Raw genomic sequence first — 20829 nt, 5'->3', positions numbered from 1 at the left:
GAACTAGGTTTAATTGCTTTTCTGATGGAATCAAAACTTGGGTGGGGTGGAGTTTTTTGATTACTTTTTGTTGTCTTCACAGAAGCCATGTAATATGATCAACACATTGTTCCACATCTTTCAGGAAAAACCTATTTATAGCAAGCTTAGTGAGTGTGGTTGTTGCTAGTTGCAACTAGAAAGATGCTCTTAGTTCATGGGTTTATGCTTTTGAGAATAATCCTTCTTGTATTCATGAGAAAGAAGTGGAAAAGTAATCTTAAAGTTAATATATGCCTAGTTTAAATTTTATAGCCTATATTTATTTTTTATGACTTTATCTTGCTATAAGGAAAATTAGCTTGAAGATCCATTATCACATTTTTTTCAGCACTACATTGTATCTCAGTTTTTGGTCCCATCACAAATAAGATAATGTGTATAATCCATTTCTCTTTAAGGCAGGGAGCCCAAAACATGAGTATTTGTTTTAATATTTTCTTTTTTTTGAAAAGATTTTATTTATTTATTTGACAGACAGAGATCACAAGTAGGAAGAGAAGCAGGCAGAGAGAGAGAGAGGAAGAAGCAGGCTTCCCACTGAGCAGAGATCTGCAGGGCTCCATTCCAGGACCCAGGGATCATAACCCGAGCTGAAGGCAGAGGCTTTAACCCACTGAGCCACCCAGGCGCCCCTGTTTTAATATTTTCTGACAAACTCATTTTATATTTAATTGTACAAAGAAAATTACTCTTGCAGAAATTAAAGTGTATTTTTACCATGATAAATTTACAGCAATATGTAATTTTTTTTACTTCAAATTTAGTATAGTTTCTCATCACATTTTATATTATTGAAACAAAAGGAGTTCTACTTTCAGGTTTTCAGAAAATTCTTAGAAGGTAGAATAATAAAAGTGTTATTTTTAATCAGTTTCTGAAGGTGAGACTTGAATAATTACTGAGATAGGCTATTTTATGAGGCCAAACATGTAGTAGAGTGAAGCATAGCCTCTGGATCCAAGTAGACTTGAGTTTGACTCTGCACTCTAATTAGCTGTGTGACCTTGAACAAATTGCTTAAATTCAGGAAGAAAACCTCATCAAGGTTTTAATACCCAGTAGTGGAGGGTTTTTGTGAGTACCTTAAGTGGCCATAGTAGGTAGCTTAATTTTTTTTTTTAATTTAAAGTATGGCTCTCTAAAATTTGTAAAATAATGAAATTAATTACAAATAGAGTATCTATTTTTGAACAGTTCTTTGTATTGTTTATCTTATTATACATGCTTTATTTCTTAGAGTACTCCTTTTGAATAAACTAGATGCAACTTAGGACAGATAAAACATTTAGCCGAATTAGCAGTTTTCTTGAGAAGTTTTATAATTGTATATATCTAAACTTTCATTAGTTTGGCAGACCACATCATTCAGTATTTTGAAAGATTTTGCCTATGGTTATTTTAAGAAATTTAGAACATTTGATTTAGAACATTTGATTGTTTTTGCATTCTCCTTACATTAAAGAAGACTATTTCAAAGGAGAACTTGTGATTTTTTTTTGTTTTGTTTTGTTTAAGAGATAGGAAAGGGTACCATATATTTGAATTGAGTATATTTTATCTTTCATCCTGGATTTCAGTTTTGTTTTTTATATTTTAATTAACTTATTTAGTACGTTATTTATTAAACATCTCCTATGTTATGGACTAGGGACAAGGTAGGATATCTCATAAAAGTTGTTTTGGTTTGATTTATAATGTATTTCTGACCTGTGCTAATCCCTGAATGATACTAAACATACTTTTTTCTCATTATAAACAAATTAGCAACTGATAGTTTTCGTGTCATTTTAATCCATGAGCTGTTACAAACTTTAAGGCAAATTAACAGATCCCACGTTAGGTATAACAAAAACAATGTGGTATTTTGAAATATTTTATTAATGGTCACATTTATAAATGTATTACTTGTACACTTATATGCAGCACGTGCTTATTTAAGTTTTGTGGCAAAATGGTAACACAGAAGGCAAACTTTAACCTATGGGAGTGGAGTTCAGGTCTCATTACATGTCAAGGAAGAAACTCCATCAGCCACTCACAGGTCCTCTCTCATGTGTGCAAACTGAATTATTAAAGTTCAAAGTCTTAAGCTGTACAAGTACTTTTCATATTATAGAGTATTTAGGTTGGGCAATTTTTGTTTGCTGAGTATTTACTGGAAATATCCTAATCATTATTTTTTTTTATACATCTAAACTAAATTATAGTTAATCCCCCAGGATTATACATTCTAAAGCCATATTTATATTTAAATATTTTATAACAAACTTTTAATAGTAGTCCTTCCAGGTGTTTTTGAGGAATGTATCTAGTGCTAGTCAGTGAAATAGTTGTTGTCATCTTAATCTGTAAGAACCTTAAAAAAAAAAAGTCAGCATTAGAATGTTGATATTCAGAAAAATCTCCTTATTATAGTATGGAAGTCAGATCTGTGTTCCAAATATGGGTCCTCCACTTACTAACTATAAGACCTGGGGCAAGCTACTTAACCTTCCTGATCCTTCATTTTCTCCTTTGTTTTGACTGGTTATCAAATAGAAATATTAATTAAAAATCTTGAAAATAGCACATATTCTTAAAATACAAAATGTGAAATATGGTATAACTTGTGTGTGTTAATTTGAGCTTAATTTTAAAGAAGAATTTCATAAACCAAGCTATAATTCCATAAAATAAATTCACTGTACGTAAATAATAGTGGGAATCAAGCTAGATGATGTCCTTATTTTCTTGAACACTGCTAAAAAATTTAGTGACCAACGATTTTTTTTTTCTTTTTTCTTTATATTCCCTGTCTCTATTTTGGTAAAGTGTTTAACCTCATGTCTTTTACATTTTTTATTAGGGAAAAATTTAAGCATATTCAATAATAGACAAAATAGTATAACAGCCCCCCTTGTGCATGTCATCTGGCTTTGGCAATGACCGACTCCTGGACAAACTCCTCTATCTTCTTCCTAACCCTCTCCCCTTGCATGTTATTTTCAAGCAGTTCCTGTATCATTGCAATGTAAGTGCTTTAGTATGTGTCTCTAAAAGATTTGGAGTCTTCTCCCCCAACCTCCCTGTAAAAACAACTACAAAGAAATTTCATAGTGGTTTTTAAGAAAAGATAGTGAGAAATTGAAGCAAGGCCCACATTTCTGTTGCACCTGCTCAGCTTGTCTCCTTACTCAAGCTGGTACTAATCTCTAGGGAAATCGCTGCAGGCCTCATCTCCTCCCTTCTGGGCAGAGAAGTATGCTGGTGGTCACATGGCCATAAAAAAAATAAGGAGGGTGAGAGAGCCATCGAAAGTGACAAAACATCAATTGGTGGCTGAAAATTTGGGAGGAGATTCTCCAGTTTTCCTTTCTCCAGCTTATTCTTACCTTTTTAGCCTAGGTTTGGACTCCCATGGACTTGTGGGAAGGTTCTTCTCTGAAAGGAGAGTGATTAAGACAGGACTGGGAGCTCTTTGGTTGTGCTTTTGTTTGTTTGTCTGCTTTTGTTTTTAAAGAAGAATTTAGAGGTTTGGGGCCTTTTGCTGGCCTTTGGACTGCATCAGATTTTTTCACCTCTTGCTCTCTTTCAACCTACAAATGTTTGATACTTTCAATGGGCCATATGCTGGCAACACATGACCAAGGCGAACATGCTCCTCTCCTTGTGACGTGTATAGTCTGGTGACCTCTTTGCACCTGAGTGTTTAGAAGTGCCTTCTACTCGGGGAAACTCTGGAGAGCTAAGGATATGGGGGTGGGAACTGTGAGAGCCCAGAAAGGCTGACACTGCCTATAGGCTGCTTTTTGACATTGCTCTCAGGGCTTGCAAGAGAGATTTCACTGATTACAGGACACAAGTAAGCCTCAGTTTAGGAATAAAGATTGTGCTTTTGGGTGACCATTTTCTTTGCTGATTCTCGACCCTGATCAGGCCCAGCAGACATAGAGCAGAGGAACTCTAAAAGCCAGTAGGCAGCCAAAGACGGAGGAAGGGTCAAAGGGTCTAAATGACTTCATTCCTTAGGGTTGAGTGTTAGTAATATTTAAATATTTTCCTGAAACTAGTGACTTCTTGGCCCTGAGTAGCTTATTAATATTTTTTCTATTTCATTTTCCTATGAAAACGGGCTACAGGAAATAGCACAGAACAGCTGAATTATTCAGATATAAGAATATCTAATTTAATATGTTAATTTCAGGCTCTTTTGCCATTTCACCAGAGACAAGGGTAGAGGGAATGTTTATTGAATGGCTCTGCTAACTGCGGCACATTTTGTGCAGTCTGTCAGATACCTTATCTCATTTCTCCTCACCAGCTTTATAAGGTCTCCTCATTTTGTTGGTGAAACCAAGGTTCAGAGATGCTGTGGTGTCAAGATCACTTGTCTAGTAAGTGGTGATTTAAACTCAGGTCTTGGAATAGAATAGTTTTTTGTTGTTGTTTGGTTTGGGTTTTTTTTTTTTTAGAGAGAGAGCATGAGATTCCATGTTGGGGAGGACAGAGGGAGAGGGTTTTGTTCATTTATTCTACTGGGTGTAAGAGCTTGATGTGGGGCTTGATCTCATGACTGTGAGATCATAACCTGAGCTGTTATCAAGAGTTGGATGTTTAACCAACTGAGCCACCCAGGTATCCTTTGGAATAGAATAGATTTTAATTATTTCTCTCTGCCAGGCAAGGTGAGAATCCACACACAGTCAAGAGAAGAAGCAGTCTGTTGATCCAGGAACTGACTGATCAAGTCTGGAAGGGCACTTGGTTTTTTAAATTCAGTTAAGTGGTGATAAGAAATGTTTACCATTTTAAGGATTTCTCATGCTCAAAATGAGTATGGTTTATTTAATGAAGGTGGAATTAAAGAAAGTTTCCTCAGAGGCTTTCTGAAGAGATCTGATTCATCAGTTCACATGGGAGCAAATGGACCTGTTGTTCCAATCAGGGTAATACACAAAAGACATTTATTTTTTAGTTATAGTTTTTTATAGGGAGCATTTGGTAGCCTGTAAGATTCTGCCTTCACTATTAAGCCATCATAATGAGAAAGTACTGACTGAAGATGATTAGTGTAGATGATTACTTCTTTGACTTTACCCTCTGACTCTCGTTCTCAACATTCAGGTTCTCTACATAGTGAAGGATGTCGTACCTGCCAGGTGTTTGTTTGTACATTGAAATTTCTAGGTCATCATGAGGCTTATGAAATGAGCCACTTTTCTGAGCTTCTGCTCTGAGGTCAGACTCCTCCACTTACTATATGACTTTGAGAGTTATTAGTTAACTTCTCATAGCATTATTTGCCTAAAATGGGGATGATACTTATATACCCTTTACGTGATGGTTGTGAGGAACGAATGTATGTAAATCATACATAATTCATATAAGATGTCCAACACGGAACCAGGAAGAACATGTTAGCCACTCTTTAATAATGGTGGTGTTGATGATGATGGACTATAGCACGCTACACCTGTGGTTATGGAGAGATGATGTGAGTGGTGCTCACAGCCTGCGGGGGGGATAGCTATAAGGGAACCTGTCAACATCATATGGAATGGCATTATGCTAGTGGGGTGGGGGAAAAGGGACTTGGGCCTGCACCGGGATGTAAGGGTCATCTGGAAGTGGAATCATGAAGGTTGACTATGTAGTCAATTTTTGGTGCCTGTGGGCTTAAATATTTAATTCAAGAAGAACATTTATATTTTGGCAAATCTCAGATTAAAACTCGCATAGTACCTTTGATTAATTATGGGCTCACTGGCATTTCAAACTTCCTGTTTATTTTGGCAGCTGACATACTGGCATATACTTTCCTTTCAAACCAAAATATTTTCTTTTCCCTTCTTCACTAGGGAAACTTTAAGCCAAGAAGAGAAACCTCATCGGCTGATACAGATACGTAGTTGTCTGGGAAGTGACAATCACAGTAGTGTCTGTCTGTATAGGGAGAGAGTGAGTAAAGGGAGTAGCTGATTTTTGGCTTTGGTTCTTAATAACGTGGTTACATTCAGTTAAGTACTTTTTGTGTTTTAGACCCAGTCTAGTGATACGAAAACATACTAACTCAAATATAAAAAGACAAGACCAGTAATAGAGTGGTCATGGTGGTTGATCTGTTGAAATTGAACTTGATTGTAATCTTTTTCCAAGTTAGGCATCTCAGAGCTTGGAGAAGGCTTTTTTGGGGGTCTGAGAGCAAAGGCTGCCTTTTCATGCAGAAACCTTAAAATGGTTGATGTAGAATATTTAAACTGAACTGTATCATGGCCAGTGCGCTACAAGTCACAATGCAACGTATCTAAGGAAATTAACGTGTTGAATATAATTGCTTAACTCAGTGCTTCTCAAAGTGTGGTCCCTGGCATCACTTAGAAACTTATTAGAAGTGTGAATTCTTGGACCCTACCCAGACCTACCGATTGAGACACTTTATGGGTAATCTGTGATTTGACAAGATCTCCAGATGATTCTGATATGCTCCCAAACATGAGAAACACTGGCTTAAGAGTAGCCATCTGAGTGTCTTTAAAAAAAAAAAAAAAGCCACGAATGATGATTTTGGTTTGTGGTATAATTGCAGTGTAGTTGTTCTTCCTGTTGGTAATAGACCAACAGGTTCACGTGTTTATTTTGGCTACTTCTGGAGTGTTATGCAAAGTCATGTCATCAGTTATTTGCTGATGTAAGTCTTCCTATTTTGCCATGGCAGTCAGGATTACTCAGGTATAAATTAAACGGATGGGTCCTGATTTTTGAAATACTAATTTGTTTTATAAGAACATTATTTTTTTTCCAACTTTGATTTTTATATTGACTTGTATGGTTTTTCCTTTGGAAATTGTCATGTAGAGATGACAGAAACCAAAGCCAACCAGTTACTGACTCACAAGTCAATATATTAAATACCACAATTAAGATTACAAAATAAAATGAGGTCTAAGTATGGTAATCAAGTTTGCTTTGCTGAGCCTTGAAGATAATTGGTGCTCTTCTATTTTCATTCATAATTAATAAGCTCACATGTTGTAGAGTTAGAAGGCCTAGGTTCAAATTCTGCCTCTCCACTTACTTTGCATTGATAGAGTTGTCTAATCACTCTCAATCTGCATTTCTTCCTCTGTGAAATGGGATAATTGCTGAACATACCTAATTGTGTAGGATTTTTGTGAAGAATTAATAAGATCCCACATGGAAAGCATTAGATCTTGATAAGGGTCAGCTGCTGTTATTATGATTATTATTAGTTTCTACCACTTCTACTCCTGTGGTTGGCAGTAGATAACCTAGAGAGGCATCTGTGGTAGCTTTCTAATTTGTGCACCACATCTCTTTGTCACCTCAATGGGAAGAAGGAAGATAAGGCTTCTTATCTTTTTAGTACCTCTGATATTATTCCTGTATTATTCTTATATATACATTTTGTTCTTCTTTTGATTTATTGAGAAATACTTGAATGCCTCCTGTTTGCTGGGCACTTGTCAGCGTGTTCCTGCTCCCGGAACCTTTACAGCAGAATGTCTTATTCATTCAAATGTATGCCTTAATTAGTGTGGTCCTTTGACTCCCATGACCATTACCTTACCCAAGGAATTATCGCCTGCTTTGGAGGGAGACTTAGGCTTGAATCCTGACTAAGCTGCTGAACTATGCAGTAACCTGTCTGTGTAGTAATTACAAAATTTTTCTTGGTCTTAGTTTTAATCATTAAAGCAGGAATAATGCCATCTAACTTATAAAGAAGTATTAAGACAGTATTAATAAAGTACCTAAAATAATGTCAGATTTTTTAGTAGATGCTCAATAAAAGGTAGTTCTGTTGTTCTACCTTTTCTCCGTTTAGGCTGCCAAGAGAAACTGGCTGGTGGTAGGTTGAAGCAAATTTGGTTGCTGGTGTTTTTTGTTTCATGATAGATTCTTTGCCCTATTATCTGAAATCAGGACATCCCACATCAATTAATTGTTTTAAGTAAATTTTTTTTATTAAAAATCTTGTTATTTTGCATTGTGTATAGCATAAGAAGATGCAACAACTGTCCTAAGTCGCTAAGGGTTTGTTTTCTTATTAACATTATTGGCCCTCACCTGTTTGGCACAAAGGGCACAAAGTGATGAGTTTTCATTAGCCATTCTCCTTTACGCTTTGCTTCCTGCCATACTCATCACCATAATTTAAACCATCTTGGGAAAGCACAAGCTAAGGATATCAGAAAGCTAGAATACAAATATCTTTTGGACTTAGGAAAAGGACATTAGAGGTCTAATAAAATTCTTTCCTTTTTCAGATCAGTAAAGAGGTCTAGAAGATGAAAGGGCCCAAGCTCACATGACACACCAATGGTGGGGTTGGGGCTTCCTAGTGTTATGCTCATTCTTCTGATTTACGCAGATATTCATATTTTGGTTATCAGCTCACAGTCAATCAAGAAGAGTTGTCACTTAGCAAGGTTTCTATTTTATAGTTAGTTTACTTTCCGGGAAATGGATCCAAGAAAATAGATAAGGGATTATGATATTTGGCCCAATTAGCAATCAAAAGGGTAAAATCAAAGAATGAAATATGGAAACCAAAGCCTTCTTGATTTGATACTTTATCGGGTAAGAAAACCAACATTGTTTGTGCTGCTGTTCTTATTCCTTGGGTTTATTTATTTGGATCTACTCCACCTACTTCCTGGTGGCACACTTACATTTTAGATTTTTGTTTTTGTTTTTAATTAGGGGTTCAAAGTAGATGGAGAAGATCAGTGAGAGGGAGTAAATCAAGGAAGATAACTTTAGACCCTCTCTGAGAATAGAATGTTTACTTGACAAAATATGTGGCTTTTGAACTCTTTGAATTGCAAAAGCACCATAAGAAGTAAAATGTTATACAAATGTAGTCATTTATAATAATTATAATAAGATTGGACTGTGGGAAAGAATACATATTAGGCAAGGGTTGGCAAGAATGTGGTAACTGTGCCATTGGGTCCTGTACCTTACACTTAAATCATTAGCAATCTGTCCAGACACTGTTCCCTACTGAATTCATACTGAGCCTGAAAATCCTTCCCAACACATTGCATCTGAGGGGCGATACCAGTTGATGAGAGTTTGTATATTGGTGTTTATTTGTCACTCTTGTATTCAATCATGACAAAGTGTAAAAAGGAAAGAGGGTTTGTTTTTAATCCCATAAAGCATTACTTGAAAATTTAAAAATTTCATTAAGGATTTTAATTTTAATGTATTCCACCAATTAGAAGTCAGGGGTGATCTTAGCAAAAATCTTCTGTTTCAGGCAATATGTGGTAGCTGGGGAGGAGGTAACGAACTTGCTTTGCTAAAATTCTACATTTAGAAACTTACAGGTAAAAAAGAAACTTCTTTATTTAATGGACACAGCTGTCATAAACCAAAACATACTGTGTAATATTCTTTATCAGCTGCTTCTCTTCAATGTTCTTGTTATTTAATGATTGGCAAAATCCAAGTTCTGGAAATTCACAAAGTTGCTTAATGCTTTAGTTGCATTAAAAAAAAAAAAAAAGGCTGAGTACTCCCTACCCCACTACCCATTATAGTTATTTTGACAAAAGAATACCTACAACTCTACGGCAGGAAAGGGAAAATGTAAAAACAAACCTTAAAGAAGCAGAAGGAAAGAAATATTTTAAGCATTTAAAAATTACTTGAAGGAATTCATTTATTCATTGCTGTAGCAAACACGTGTGCCTTCTACCTGTCAGGTCCTGTGTGAGGCACAGTGTTACAGAAATGTAGGACAAGGCTTCTCAACCTGTGTCACCTCGTGGCACACCTAGAAAACATAATACTGAAGCAGAAATCATCTGCTAGAGCGTTCCTGCCCAGCTGTCAGTCCTGTGGGCTTAGGAAATGGATATCTTGGCATATTGTCACCCTTTGGATTTGTATACAGTGAGAACATTTGATGTAAGACTAACTTCCTACTCTTGGGAAACTGGCTGAAGATATAAGCAAGTTACTGGATACTGAGAATTATTGCCTCCAAGATTGGTTTTGTACTGGAGATAGTAGAGACAGTGGCTGGCCAGGTTATGGGTGTGGTTCATAGATTTCAGAACAGAGGACAAATCTAGTAACTGTAGAATGAGATAGTGGAATTTTAAATTAACTTCTTTCTCAGATTTTGCCTCAAATCCACTTTGCTTCCAAGAGAATATGCAATACAGGTTTTGAATTAATTTAGTGCATAAGATGAAGAAGGATAAGAAAAACAGAACAGTGTTTTCCCTTTTGTGAACACTAACCTTTAAAAATTCTGATTCTGACCATGTGTCCTCCTGCTTCCCTATTGATCATGTTGAGTAGATGAAGATGATGAGGGAAGAGTCAAGAAAAAAATGGGAAAGATGTTCTGGAGGGAGTCATACCAGTTAGAGCAGAATAGCATGTTAAGGCACCTGCTCCCCATCCCCATCTTCATCCTCTCCATACCACCTCCGCACCAGGAAAAATGCTGTAATACTCTCTTTTAATTATTGGATTGTATCCAGATATAACTATCTTTGGACTCCTAAAGTTGCAGAGGTGAAAAAAAAACCTGGCATCCTATAACAATTCATTCAGTGAACACTCTTAATCTACACAGTGAGGTGGGGTCGGGAGACGTGATCCCTGTTTCACGGGCTAAGACAAATAGTGTTATAGAAGGACAGAAGAGAAATGTCAGGTTGATCACAAAATGCTCTCCAGTGGAGAGCGTGCTCTGTCAGCCTTAAGGCTCTAGAAATTAGCTAGGAAAGAGGGAATGTGAGATTCAACAAGTTTAAAAAAAGGGGTGGGAGATAGCATGTGAACTTTTTAAAAAAGCCAGAGCTTTGAGTTAAAAAATAATATAAAAGAAAGCTGAAAAGAAGGTTATAGAATTCTGCTTGTCCAGTTCCTGTGGAAGCCCCTTTTTCTTTCGCATTCTTGCGGTTGTATCCATGTGTGTACCAGTTTTATTCTTCAGGTGGGTCAGACATCTGTATTACTGCTTCCTTTCAGAGTTTAATTTTAAAATGTTTTCATCTACTTCTCACTTATCAGGCCACACTTTAATTTTAGTTATTACTGGTACTTTTCCTCCGGAAGAATGCCAGAGCGGTTGGGTTGTTGTATATTTTAAGATTCCTCACCCACTCTAGAAATGCATTTTGTTAAGCCAGGGTTTAGATCAACGTGTTGACATTCTGTCTTCCCTTTAATTTTAATGGCAACAAAATCAAGACTACTTTGTCACTTAGTGGTCTTACAGACCTTGGACAACTATTTTCACACTTTGGTTTATGAGAAAATACAGCTATTTTGAATAACTGTTCTGAATATTGCTATTCGGTAGCAGTATTTGCTGAACGCCAGCACAGTTCATAACTGCTATAACAAGTTTGCAAAGTTTTGCCATGTTACTGCAATCTTAAGTGGCAGACAAAGGTTATGAATTTTATTTTACATTTGTTTCATGTTGTTAACTATATGGAAATTGGTTTTAGTGGCTCTGCTTTGTTAGTAAAAATAATGCTTTTATTGAAATAATTATTAGAAATCAGATCACTCTTTGCTGAGCCCTGGTTACTTTTGTGGTTTTGATGTTTTGTAAGTGTTAAAAAATAAAATGCAAGAATAAATGAAACAAGACAGAATCAGGAGGGAGACAAACCATAGGAGATTCTTAATCTCATAAAACAAACTGAGGGTTGCTAGGGAGAGGTGGATAGGGAGAGGGAAGTGGGGTTATGGACATTGGGGAAGGTATGTGCTATGGTGAGTGCTGTGAAGTGTGTAAACTTGGCGATTCACAGACCTGTACCCCTGGGGCTAATAATACATTACATATAATGTAATAAAAAATTATAAAAAAATAAAAAAAAATAAAATGCAGTAATAATGTACTTCATACATTACAGGTATACATAGAGGGAGTAAAATTGCCCCTTTTTGATCTGTGTCCCATCGAATCAGCTTATTGTCTCCTTTAATATTAAAAGTTATTTTAAAAGTGACTTGTGGCTGTTTGTGTTTACAGGATCGCCCCAGAACGTTTGATATGCACTCACTGGAGAGTTCACTCATTGATATTATGAGAGCTGAAAATGATTCCATTAAAGGTAATTTTAAAAATCTATTTGATTTTTAGTGAAGTAAATAAAATTTTGTATTATTTATATACTCTCATGAACAGTATGGCAAATATTATGGATTCATATTTTGTATGTAGTCAGTTCCATCAATTTTATACAGGTACCTCTCAATAAAAACTCAGACATATTTGACGGGCATCACTGTATGCCCATCACAATACCAATTAAGAGAACTACAAGAGTACTGATTGGTAAGGGTGGGCAGTTAATGGGAAAGACATGAACCATAAACCTCATTTTTTTTTTAAAATATCTGAGGCAAAAAAGAATGCTCAGTGCCTCAAACCTCTAAGTCTCTCCACCCATGACAGTGACTATACACTCATAAGAGTTCAAATGTTGATAGAGTTTTGGTCTAGTTTCACATTTTAAAAAATGGCCAGTAGTTTCAAAGTTGAGATGAAGTTGTGTTCTTGAAATATTTTCTGTGGATCATGTTAAGAAAAAATAGTGCTATTTCTACTTGGATTCTGGTCTCAATTCTAATACTAACTAGCTGTGTTATCTTGAATAAGACATTTCATTTTGACTAGGCCTCAATTTCTTTCCTCTGTCTCTCTCTGTTTTTTAAGATTTTACTTACTTATTTTGAGTGAGAGAGAGAGTACAGGTGAACACAATGCAGGGAGGGGCAGACAGAGAGGGAAAAGCAGACGTCACGCTGAGATCCCAGGACCCTGAGGTCATGACAAGAGGGGAAGGCAGACGCTTAACCTACTGAGCCACCCAGGCCCCAAGGCCTGTTTCTGATCTTTATAATAAGGGACTTAGAATCACTGTTGCAGTAAGGGACTTATAATGGGGAGCTTTAAAAATAAAATATAGAGGGGTACCTTGGTGGCTCAGTGGGTTAAGCCTCTGCCTTGGGCTCAGGTCATGATCTCGGGGTCCTAGGATCGAGCCCCACATTGGGCTCTCTGCTCAGTGGGAAGCCAGTTTCAACCTCTCTCTTTGCCTGCCTCTCTGCCTAGTTGTGATCTCTGTCTGTCAAATAAATAAATAAAATCTTAAAAAAAAATAAAACATAGATGCGTGGGCCACATTCCAGGTGTGGGATAGGGCTTGGCATGTTCGTTTTTAATGTCTCGTGTGCTTGGGTAACCAGGATTGAGAATTACCAGAGGAGGTATTCTCTAAGGGCCTTTCCGGCTCTTATTTTGTGAAAACTACCCCACAGAATAAAATAATTTTCTGCATAAAAATCGTTTAGTTAAAAAGGAGGTTTCTTTTTTCTTTGCTTGTTTTTGTAAAGAAATTTGGAATGTTTGGTGTATTTGGTCATCCCACTTGTTTATTTGTTCATTCGTTTGTTCAGTCATTCATTCATTCATTAGGTGTGTATGATCCTGCCTTGTGCTAGACATAGCTTTGCACTGGGGTCAAAGGTAACAAAACAGCCTGTACTTTAAATGGTAACTAGCCTGGCCTGGTTTTCCTTTGAGTTTGGTTTATTACATTACTAATGGAGTGAAACTTTTAAGTGTTTTTCAACGGACCAACAATGGTAAATTTTTTAATGAGGGGAGCTGTTTGAAGTTTGGAGAGATGAAAAATAATATGTGATAAAAGTATGCATCCAGCTGTTGAGATAACTTTGAAATAAAAATATTTTGAAGATCCTTACTGAATTCCTCATGGAATTCTGATGGGTGACTTTAATCCAAATACACAATCTGTTTCTGAGGAAAGATGATCTCTCATTCAGAGTGAGCTTTATTTTTGCCATTTCTTAGTACTCTTTGAGTAGTATTTCAGCCTCTTTGACCCTTCTTTTTGTTTTCTCATCAGAAAAGTGAGGAAAGTGTAAGGCCCTTTCTAGCACCAGAAAAACTGTACACTCTTAAAAAGTAGCTAAAGGAGAAATTTGAATATGGTCTGTGCATTGATTGTACCAGTGTCAGTTTCCCGGTTTGTACTATAGTTATGTAAGATGTCACCACTTGAAGACACTGGAGTAAGGGGTATATAGGATCTCTCTGTACTGTTTTTTTGCAACTTGCTTTGAACCTGCAATTATTTTGAAATTAAAAGCTAAGTATAGAAAAAATAGTTAAAGGTAAAGGACATTTGTTTATTAATATATTAGATGCCTTCAGCAACTTTCTTTTCTTTTCTTTTCCTTCCTTCCTTCCTTCCTTCCTTCCTTCCTTCCTTTCTTGGAGAGCCAAAGTTATGTATTTGATACTAGGCATAATAAATAATTAGAACTCATTTTCATGATAAGTGCCTATTTCTTTTTATTTCATGATATTTTATTTATTTTATTTCATGATAAGGGCCTTTCAGAGAAAACAGTTTACAAACAGTAGCAGATATAAATTATTTATTATGTATTGCTTCTAAGAAGCAAGCCTCTACCTAGTACTTAGGTTAGATGTAAGAGTTGCACACATTATTCTAATAAAATTAACAGTAGAATTTCCTTGATTTATCAGATACAGCAGGACATATCTCAGGTTTATTTGTTTCTTCTTGTAGTTTACTAAATCATTTTATAAAGTTCTTTTGTACTATGTTCCCTTTTTAAAATTTCTTTTACCAACTTTTACTTAAGTTAAGTTTCTTTAAGCTGATTCAGTAAGGATAATGAAAAGTTACGTCTGGTGACAGAAAACATTAAATCTGATTGACCTAGTCTGGGAACATAAAAGTTTCGTAAAATACTTATTTATAAAAGAAAGTGTGGCAGAGCGGAAAGGCCATGGGTTTTGAAGTCAGGTAGATCTGGTTTTAAATTGCCATTCTGCCACTACAGTTTGTGGTGGTTGTGAGGATTAAATGGTACCATGTATTTGTGAAATGTAGCATACTGCGCAGTTCATAGAAAACACTCAGTAATTGGTATGGATTATTACCAAGTATCTAGTAAGTCTATTTTTATGCTTATCAAATGAGAAAGTCAGTTTTGATGTAAGCTTAAGTGCCAGAGTGACTTAAGTATATTAACCGACTGAGCCTCTCAGGCGCCCAAAAGTAGCTTAAGTATATTAAATGAATTCTGTCCCTTTTTTCTTCAAAGAGCAGTAAATAATTCATAGGTGAGTTCATGATCCTAAAATGCCAAATTATTATTATTTTTTTTTAAACCACAGTGATGAACTTTTTAATCACTGTAGGCTGTCACTACCAAAATGTAGTTTGGCATAAGGGAATACTTCATTTCTGGTCAAATTCTTCTTTTGATTGAGGTAGCTATAGAAAGGCTGTGCTTGATTTTAACAGTGACTCTATTGTGAGATTTTGTTTAAAGGTGATAACAAAAGCTGGGGCACCTGGGTGGCTCAGTGGGTTAAAACCTCTGCCTTCGGCTCGGGTTGTGATCCCGAGGTCCTGGGATCGAGCCCCACGTAGGGCTCTCTGCTCCGCGGGGAGCCTGCTTCCTCCTCTCTCTCTGCCTGCCTCTCTGACTAGTTGTGATTTCTCTCTGTCAAATAAATAAAATATTTTAAAAAATTAAAAAAAAAGATGATAACAAAAGCTGAATATCTTAAAAACAACAACTTGTTATCCTTTTAAAATAAGTATATAAAACCTACCAATCCATTTTGAAAATAAAAACCCCTCCATATGCTCTGCTACCTTAGAAATGGAGGAAATAGAAAATGGACATTTTTTCTGTGAGACTAGTAGAATGTAATATGCCTCTTACAAAAAAACTATAAGAATTCAATTAAAAGAAATAATTTTAGAACTGTTTTTTAAAAAAGCCCATCATAGGGAGGCAAATTTTATATTTGGGTTTATTTTGTCTTAAAAATAATTTCATAAAGTATATTACGAATGACCTCATTTATTTTTATCCTTCATTTGCAGTTCCTCATAGAAATGTGATTCGTTATATGTGTTCAATAATAAAGCCAAGAGTTGATACAGGAACTACATGTCTAATGGATTAGATACGGCTGTATTATTTATTTAAGTTTAAAATACAAACTGAAAACTGAATTTTGTTCTTCCTTATGGGGAAAAAAAATTAAAAAACCCTCCCTTCATGTAGTGTAGTTTAAAATTTTATTTTTGCAGTCAACAGACAAAATGCTTAATATGCCTAGGGACCCTCAAATATAGCTTTTGAGTTTCTTTATGAATGTGTTATTGATTCCAGCTGGCTTTGAAAACCTTTCTTTTTTTTTTTTTAACATTTTAATCAGTGTGCAAAAGGAGTACCTGGGTTTCATTTCATGATTTATATCATTATTGCTTACTGTAAATAGTTTCTCTAAGAATTTTAAGGCTACTATAATTTTCTCCATATACAGGGGATTAGCTCTTTGGGAGGAAAAGTGTCCTCCCCCTACCTTATCTCCGTGTCCTTTCTCTGATCAGCTGGCATGTCTGTGTGTTATTTTTATCCCTGAAATTGTATATTGCCTTCTCCATAACCAATGCCGGCAACAGTCCACAGAAGCTCTTCCCCCGAGACTGATTTCATTTCTTTACTGCACACCCAGTCTCATAAGCTAAGAGCCTAAGCTACAGATGGAGTTGGAATTTTGATATCCCAGGTGGCAGCCTACTCATTGCTGCAAAATTATTAGGCTTATCAAGTATTTTCTTCACCTGGACAGAAGAATCTTCTACTATTATAGGTATACCTACTATTACAGGTATTCAGCTGATCATTTGGGGAATATTGTATCTTACAGTTATTTGTGCCTTCGCTTGCCTGTGAAATTGGTACTTACTGTTTAGAAATGGAGCAGGAAGAAATAACGTGAAAACCACATGCGAGTACATCTGTTTTCAGCCTTCTGAAGCATAGGTCGGACACAGTGAAATAAAGATTCATGAAATGGTATTATGTTCAGTGTATAGGAGGAAAGACCTCGGAAAATTAAGGAGCCTTTTTTTTTTTCTTTTTTGTGTGGGAAGGAAATAAAAGACTATAGACATAAACCAAGAAGTAGCACTTACGGAGTTGAAGCAGCAGGAGACCACACTGGAATAAAGAGGGCAAAAAAACAGTTCTTGAAAATTATCAGATGTCTGATGGAGTAGAACAATCTGGGATTTCATCATGGTTGGGTTGGGTATTTTAAATCCTATGTATGAAAACAATTTCATATCCAGTTTGCTTCATTTCACTAGAACGCCAAATGAGACAGCAAAATTGAGAGAAAAAAGGCCATTTGTAAATTGTCAAAACATAATTGTTCTTCAGATATTAATTAACTAAATTATGAGTCAGAATGTCATCTTATTTTTCCTCAGAATATTGTGAAATTGGAATCTTTTTCTCTTCATATTGTAATAGGATGTATTTTGCTTTCATTTTTTGGAAGAGGGAACTCAACGTATCTACCCAATCCCCCTGAGTTTCAGGCATTTAAATACTTGATTTGAATGTAAGCAATAATGATTGTATTCAGAAATGCAAGTTGTTTCAAGTGCCAGTCTTTTGCATATCCCATGGTGCCCAAGAAACCTATTGCATATGGAGAGTAAGCAGTGGGAGTATGTTGTACAGTTAGACATTACTGCCACACTTGTTTCATGCATTCATTTAATACAAATTTATTCTAAGAGCTGGATCTACTCCAAAGATACTGTGTATTTAATTTCTGACTACTGAAGGTATTGTGACCTTGCGTTTTAAAATATTTTTGATATACGTTTTTCCTTTTTTACTACACATTAAGTTTGTGGGCCCTTCCCCCACTAGTTTTCATTGCTGTGGATTTGTTTGAAACAAATGCTTAAATGAGTAGGCAAGCGATGATTCCATCTGTGCCTCTTTTCTTTGTTGCTAAGCAAAAGAATTTATAATGATCTCTCTAGAAGAAAATCATGAAACTCTGTTGAAAGTTTAGTACACAAAGCCTGTTTCATTTATTCTGTATAAGATTTTTTTTATGTCACTATAAGAGAATGACCGTTGGGATAATTTAAATTCTTTATCTTTACAGTAGGGTGAGGAGAAAGTTCTTCTTAAAAAAAGATAAGGTAAAAAATAACCAGGAAATCTGAAATTTTCCTTTGAGGAACAATTTTTAAAATATTTCTATATTCCAGATTGCAGGCACGCAATTCTCTGTTTTAAAGAGCAGATGTTGCAGACCGATAACAGATGTTTTAGAACATTTATCGCATACCGACTTTATGTAGACCAAGAAAGCTCCAAAAACTTTCTGTGAGAGTTGCTGAAAATAGGACTAACTTTAATATCATTGTCATAGATTTGAATTTTGGAGTAAATAAAATTATAAAAACAAAAGGAGCTCTTACTAAAAGAAGTTTCATTGCTGTAATATTAAAATGATTTATTTCAATTGGTGGTGAGGGTTATCATTTCTTACAGTATTTAACCTTTTCCTAGTTAAATCAGTTTGCCTCTGGCAATTTGAGAAAAGACTGCTATACACTACTCTGCACCCCGGTCCTCCATCACCTTTGTACAGGACCGGATGGACATTTTCCTTTAAGGGACATGTGATGGAGCAGGATACAAAGTATCATAAAGAAGAAATGGGTAATGCAAACCAGCTAATAATACTTGTGATTCTTTTTTTTTTTTTTAAGATTTTATTTATTTATTTGACAGAGCGATCTCAAGTAGGCAGAGAAGGGGAAGCAAGCTTTCTGCTGAGCAGAGAGTCTGATGTAGGGCTTGATCCTAGGACCTTGAGATCATGACTGGAGCTGAAGGCAGAGGCTTAACCCACTGAGCTACCCAGGCACCCCCTACTTGTGATTCTTAATCAAATTCCGCCTTCCAAGTAAATTACCATTACTTGAGGTCAGATGTCTTCTGGTGAATTGGGGGATCTTTAAATATTATCCTTCCTGAGAATCCGCCAGGCTCTGAATGCCCTGCTGGAGCCTTCCTGAACTCGGCTGGTTCCTTCTAGCCCTGTTTGGATGATACCAAGTAACTCAAAGCAGCATAGCGGGGGAGTGGGAGAGGCCTCCGGAGAGTAGATAATTGTCTTACTTCTAGAAGCTTCTTGAGTAATAGAGTAAGGTACATAACAAAGAAGACAGTTTAGACTCGGCTACAGTGAACTTCTTGTGTGGCTGTTTAGAAATGAAGCGGTTTCTACTCCTTTCGCACTCTCCCTTTTATGACTGCTGAAATGGAACATCCTAAACAGTCTTTCTCTTTTGCTTGGCTTAGTTGTGCGGCAGGATGGGACCTGGGCTTCTGTGTTGAGGTAATTCTTTTGTGAGCAAGGAGAGGACAAAGTAGTGGGGCATGGTTTTCTTTGTATTACGGATGCAGGGTGTTTTCTTAATTTTGAATCACAGTCTCCTTTCTGGTTTTCTACTGGTTAGGATTTGTTGGATTCCTCACAGCTCTGCGTAGACATAGCTTACAAAGGTGCGGATTTTGAACAGTGTGATTACACTTTTTCGGATGGGGGATTGCGGTTGGTTTTGGTTTTGTTGTTTTGTTTTGTTTTAAGTCGGGGAGGGGAGTGCCTGGGAGAACAAAATGTGGTATGTGTGTGAACACTGATGTGCTCGTAGCATTGGACTGAAGTCCTCACTCTGGCCTCCTAACTGAGTTTAGTTTTATACTAAACACTCCTTGTGCGGTGTCCAGGTCCTTCTCTGCCCAAGTTATTGATTTAACATGTACTGGTAAGTAGAAAGTAGTGATCCTTTGCCCTTTCTCCTCCCCACATTTCTGACAGAATATTGACCCTTGTTTTTATTTGTTCCGAAAGTCATATAAGCAGTTGTCACAAAGGGGGAGTTTGTCTTATGTCATCCATGATGTGAGTCCATAATTACTAAAGCAGTCCTCTTAATTCTGAACATGGAGCACAAAGAATCTCGTTTAGAGTCCATGAAAATTGAGTGGTCCTCTTAAAACACTGTTAATCTCTGATTTTACCTGGGTGAGAGGTGAGGGTAAAGGAGGTGCGGGGGTGGGGGGTGGGGGGGGGGTAAGTGAGAGTGAACTTTTTATGATACTAGAAGGTTCAAGATCCTAAACAGTTCTTCTTTAAAGAGGCTTTTAACTTAGTAACTTGTTTTTTCCTTTACAAATTGTGTTAAGGCTCACATGTTTTATGGCTGTTGTGACTTAATTTTGTTGGATACACATTCAGGACAGGGACTGGTAAAGGAATCAACTACATGTGATAACACTTAGAAATAAGAAGAAAATAATAACTTAGAAAGCAAGCAGTAGTCGGGTAACAAATTGACAAGTGCTTTTCCGTAATGTTTTACCCTTTCACAGTGTTGTGTACAACTTAATAAGTAAACATATTATGATATGGATAGAAATTAATACTGTTTTCCATTCAGAAATGAAATCAGGATGACATTTCGGTAGTAAGGTTTTCAGACTTTGTTAGGAGTTTGTCAGTGTTAAATATATGTGCCCTCCCTACACCATAAAATTCGTAGAGAGAGGCCCAGAGTGTTTACAGAGGTCCCTTTTGCTTCTGCTCTGCATCCAATTTAATAATAGTATATGTGCACCTTTTGGTACTGTCACTTATTTTTCTGTTTTTATTATAAAATTCTATGGAGAGGTGACTTGCTCTCTCATTTTGTGACAGGTACTAAACCAGACCTGTATACTATTATCTACATAATGAAAGCTCTTTTGATAATGGAGTAATACAGTAGTGAGCTGTCTGTGAAGGTCTTAAGACTTTCCTTGATCCTGTTATATAATCTTTGATTGTTATTTGCTGACTTTGAG

At 36.3% G+C, this 20829-nt stretch overlaps 1 protein-coding gene across 4 annotated transcripts in view; it reads left to right on the top strand.

Annotated features, from left to right (window-relative positions):
• Nucleotides 1-20829, top strand: part of CPEB4 (cytoplasmic polyadenylation element binding protein 4) — a 70812-nt gene that overhangs the window by 7003 nt on the left and 42980 nt on the right. For all 4 annotated transcript variants that reach the window (XM_045999280.1, XM_045999284.1, XM_045999282.1 and 1 more), the window contains exon 2: nt 12056-12137. In XM_045999280.1, coding sequence (XP_045855236.1) covers nt 12056-12137 — 82 coding nt within the window. The remainder of the gene's footprint in view (nt 1-12055; nt 12138-20829) is intronic.

Source organism: Meles meles, chromosome 3, assembly GCF_922984935.1.
Source record: "Meles meles chromosome 3, mMelMel3.1 paternal haplotype, whole genome shotgun sequence".
Taxonomy (NCBI): Eukaryota; Metazoa; Chordata; class Mammalia; order Carnivora; family Mustelidae; genus Meles; species Meles meles.
This window is presented reverse-complemented; position numbering and strand designations above follow the sequence as displayed.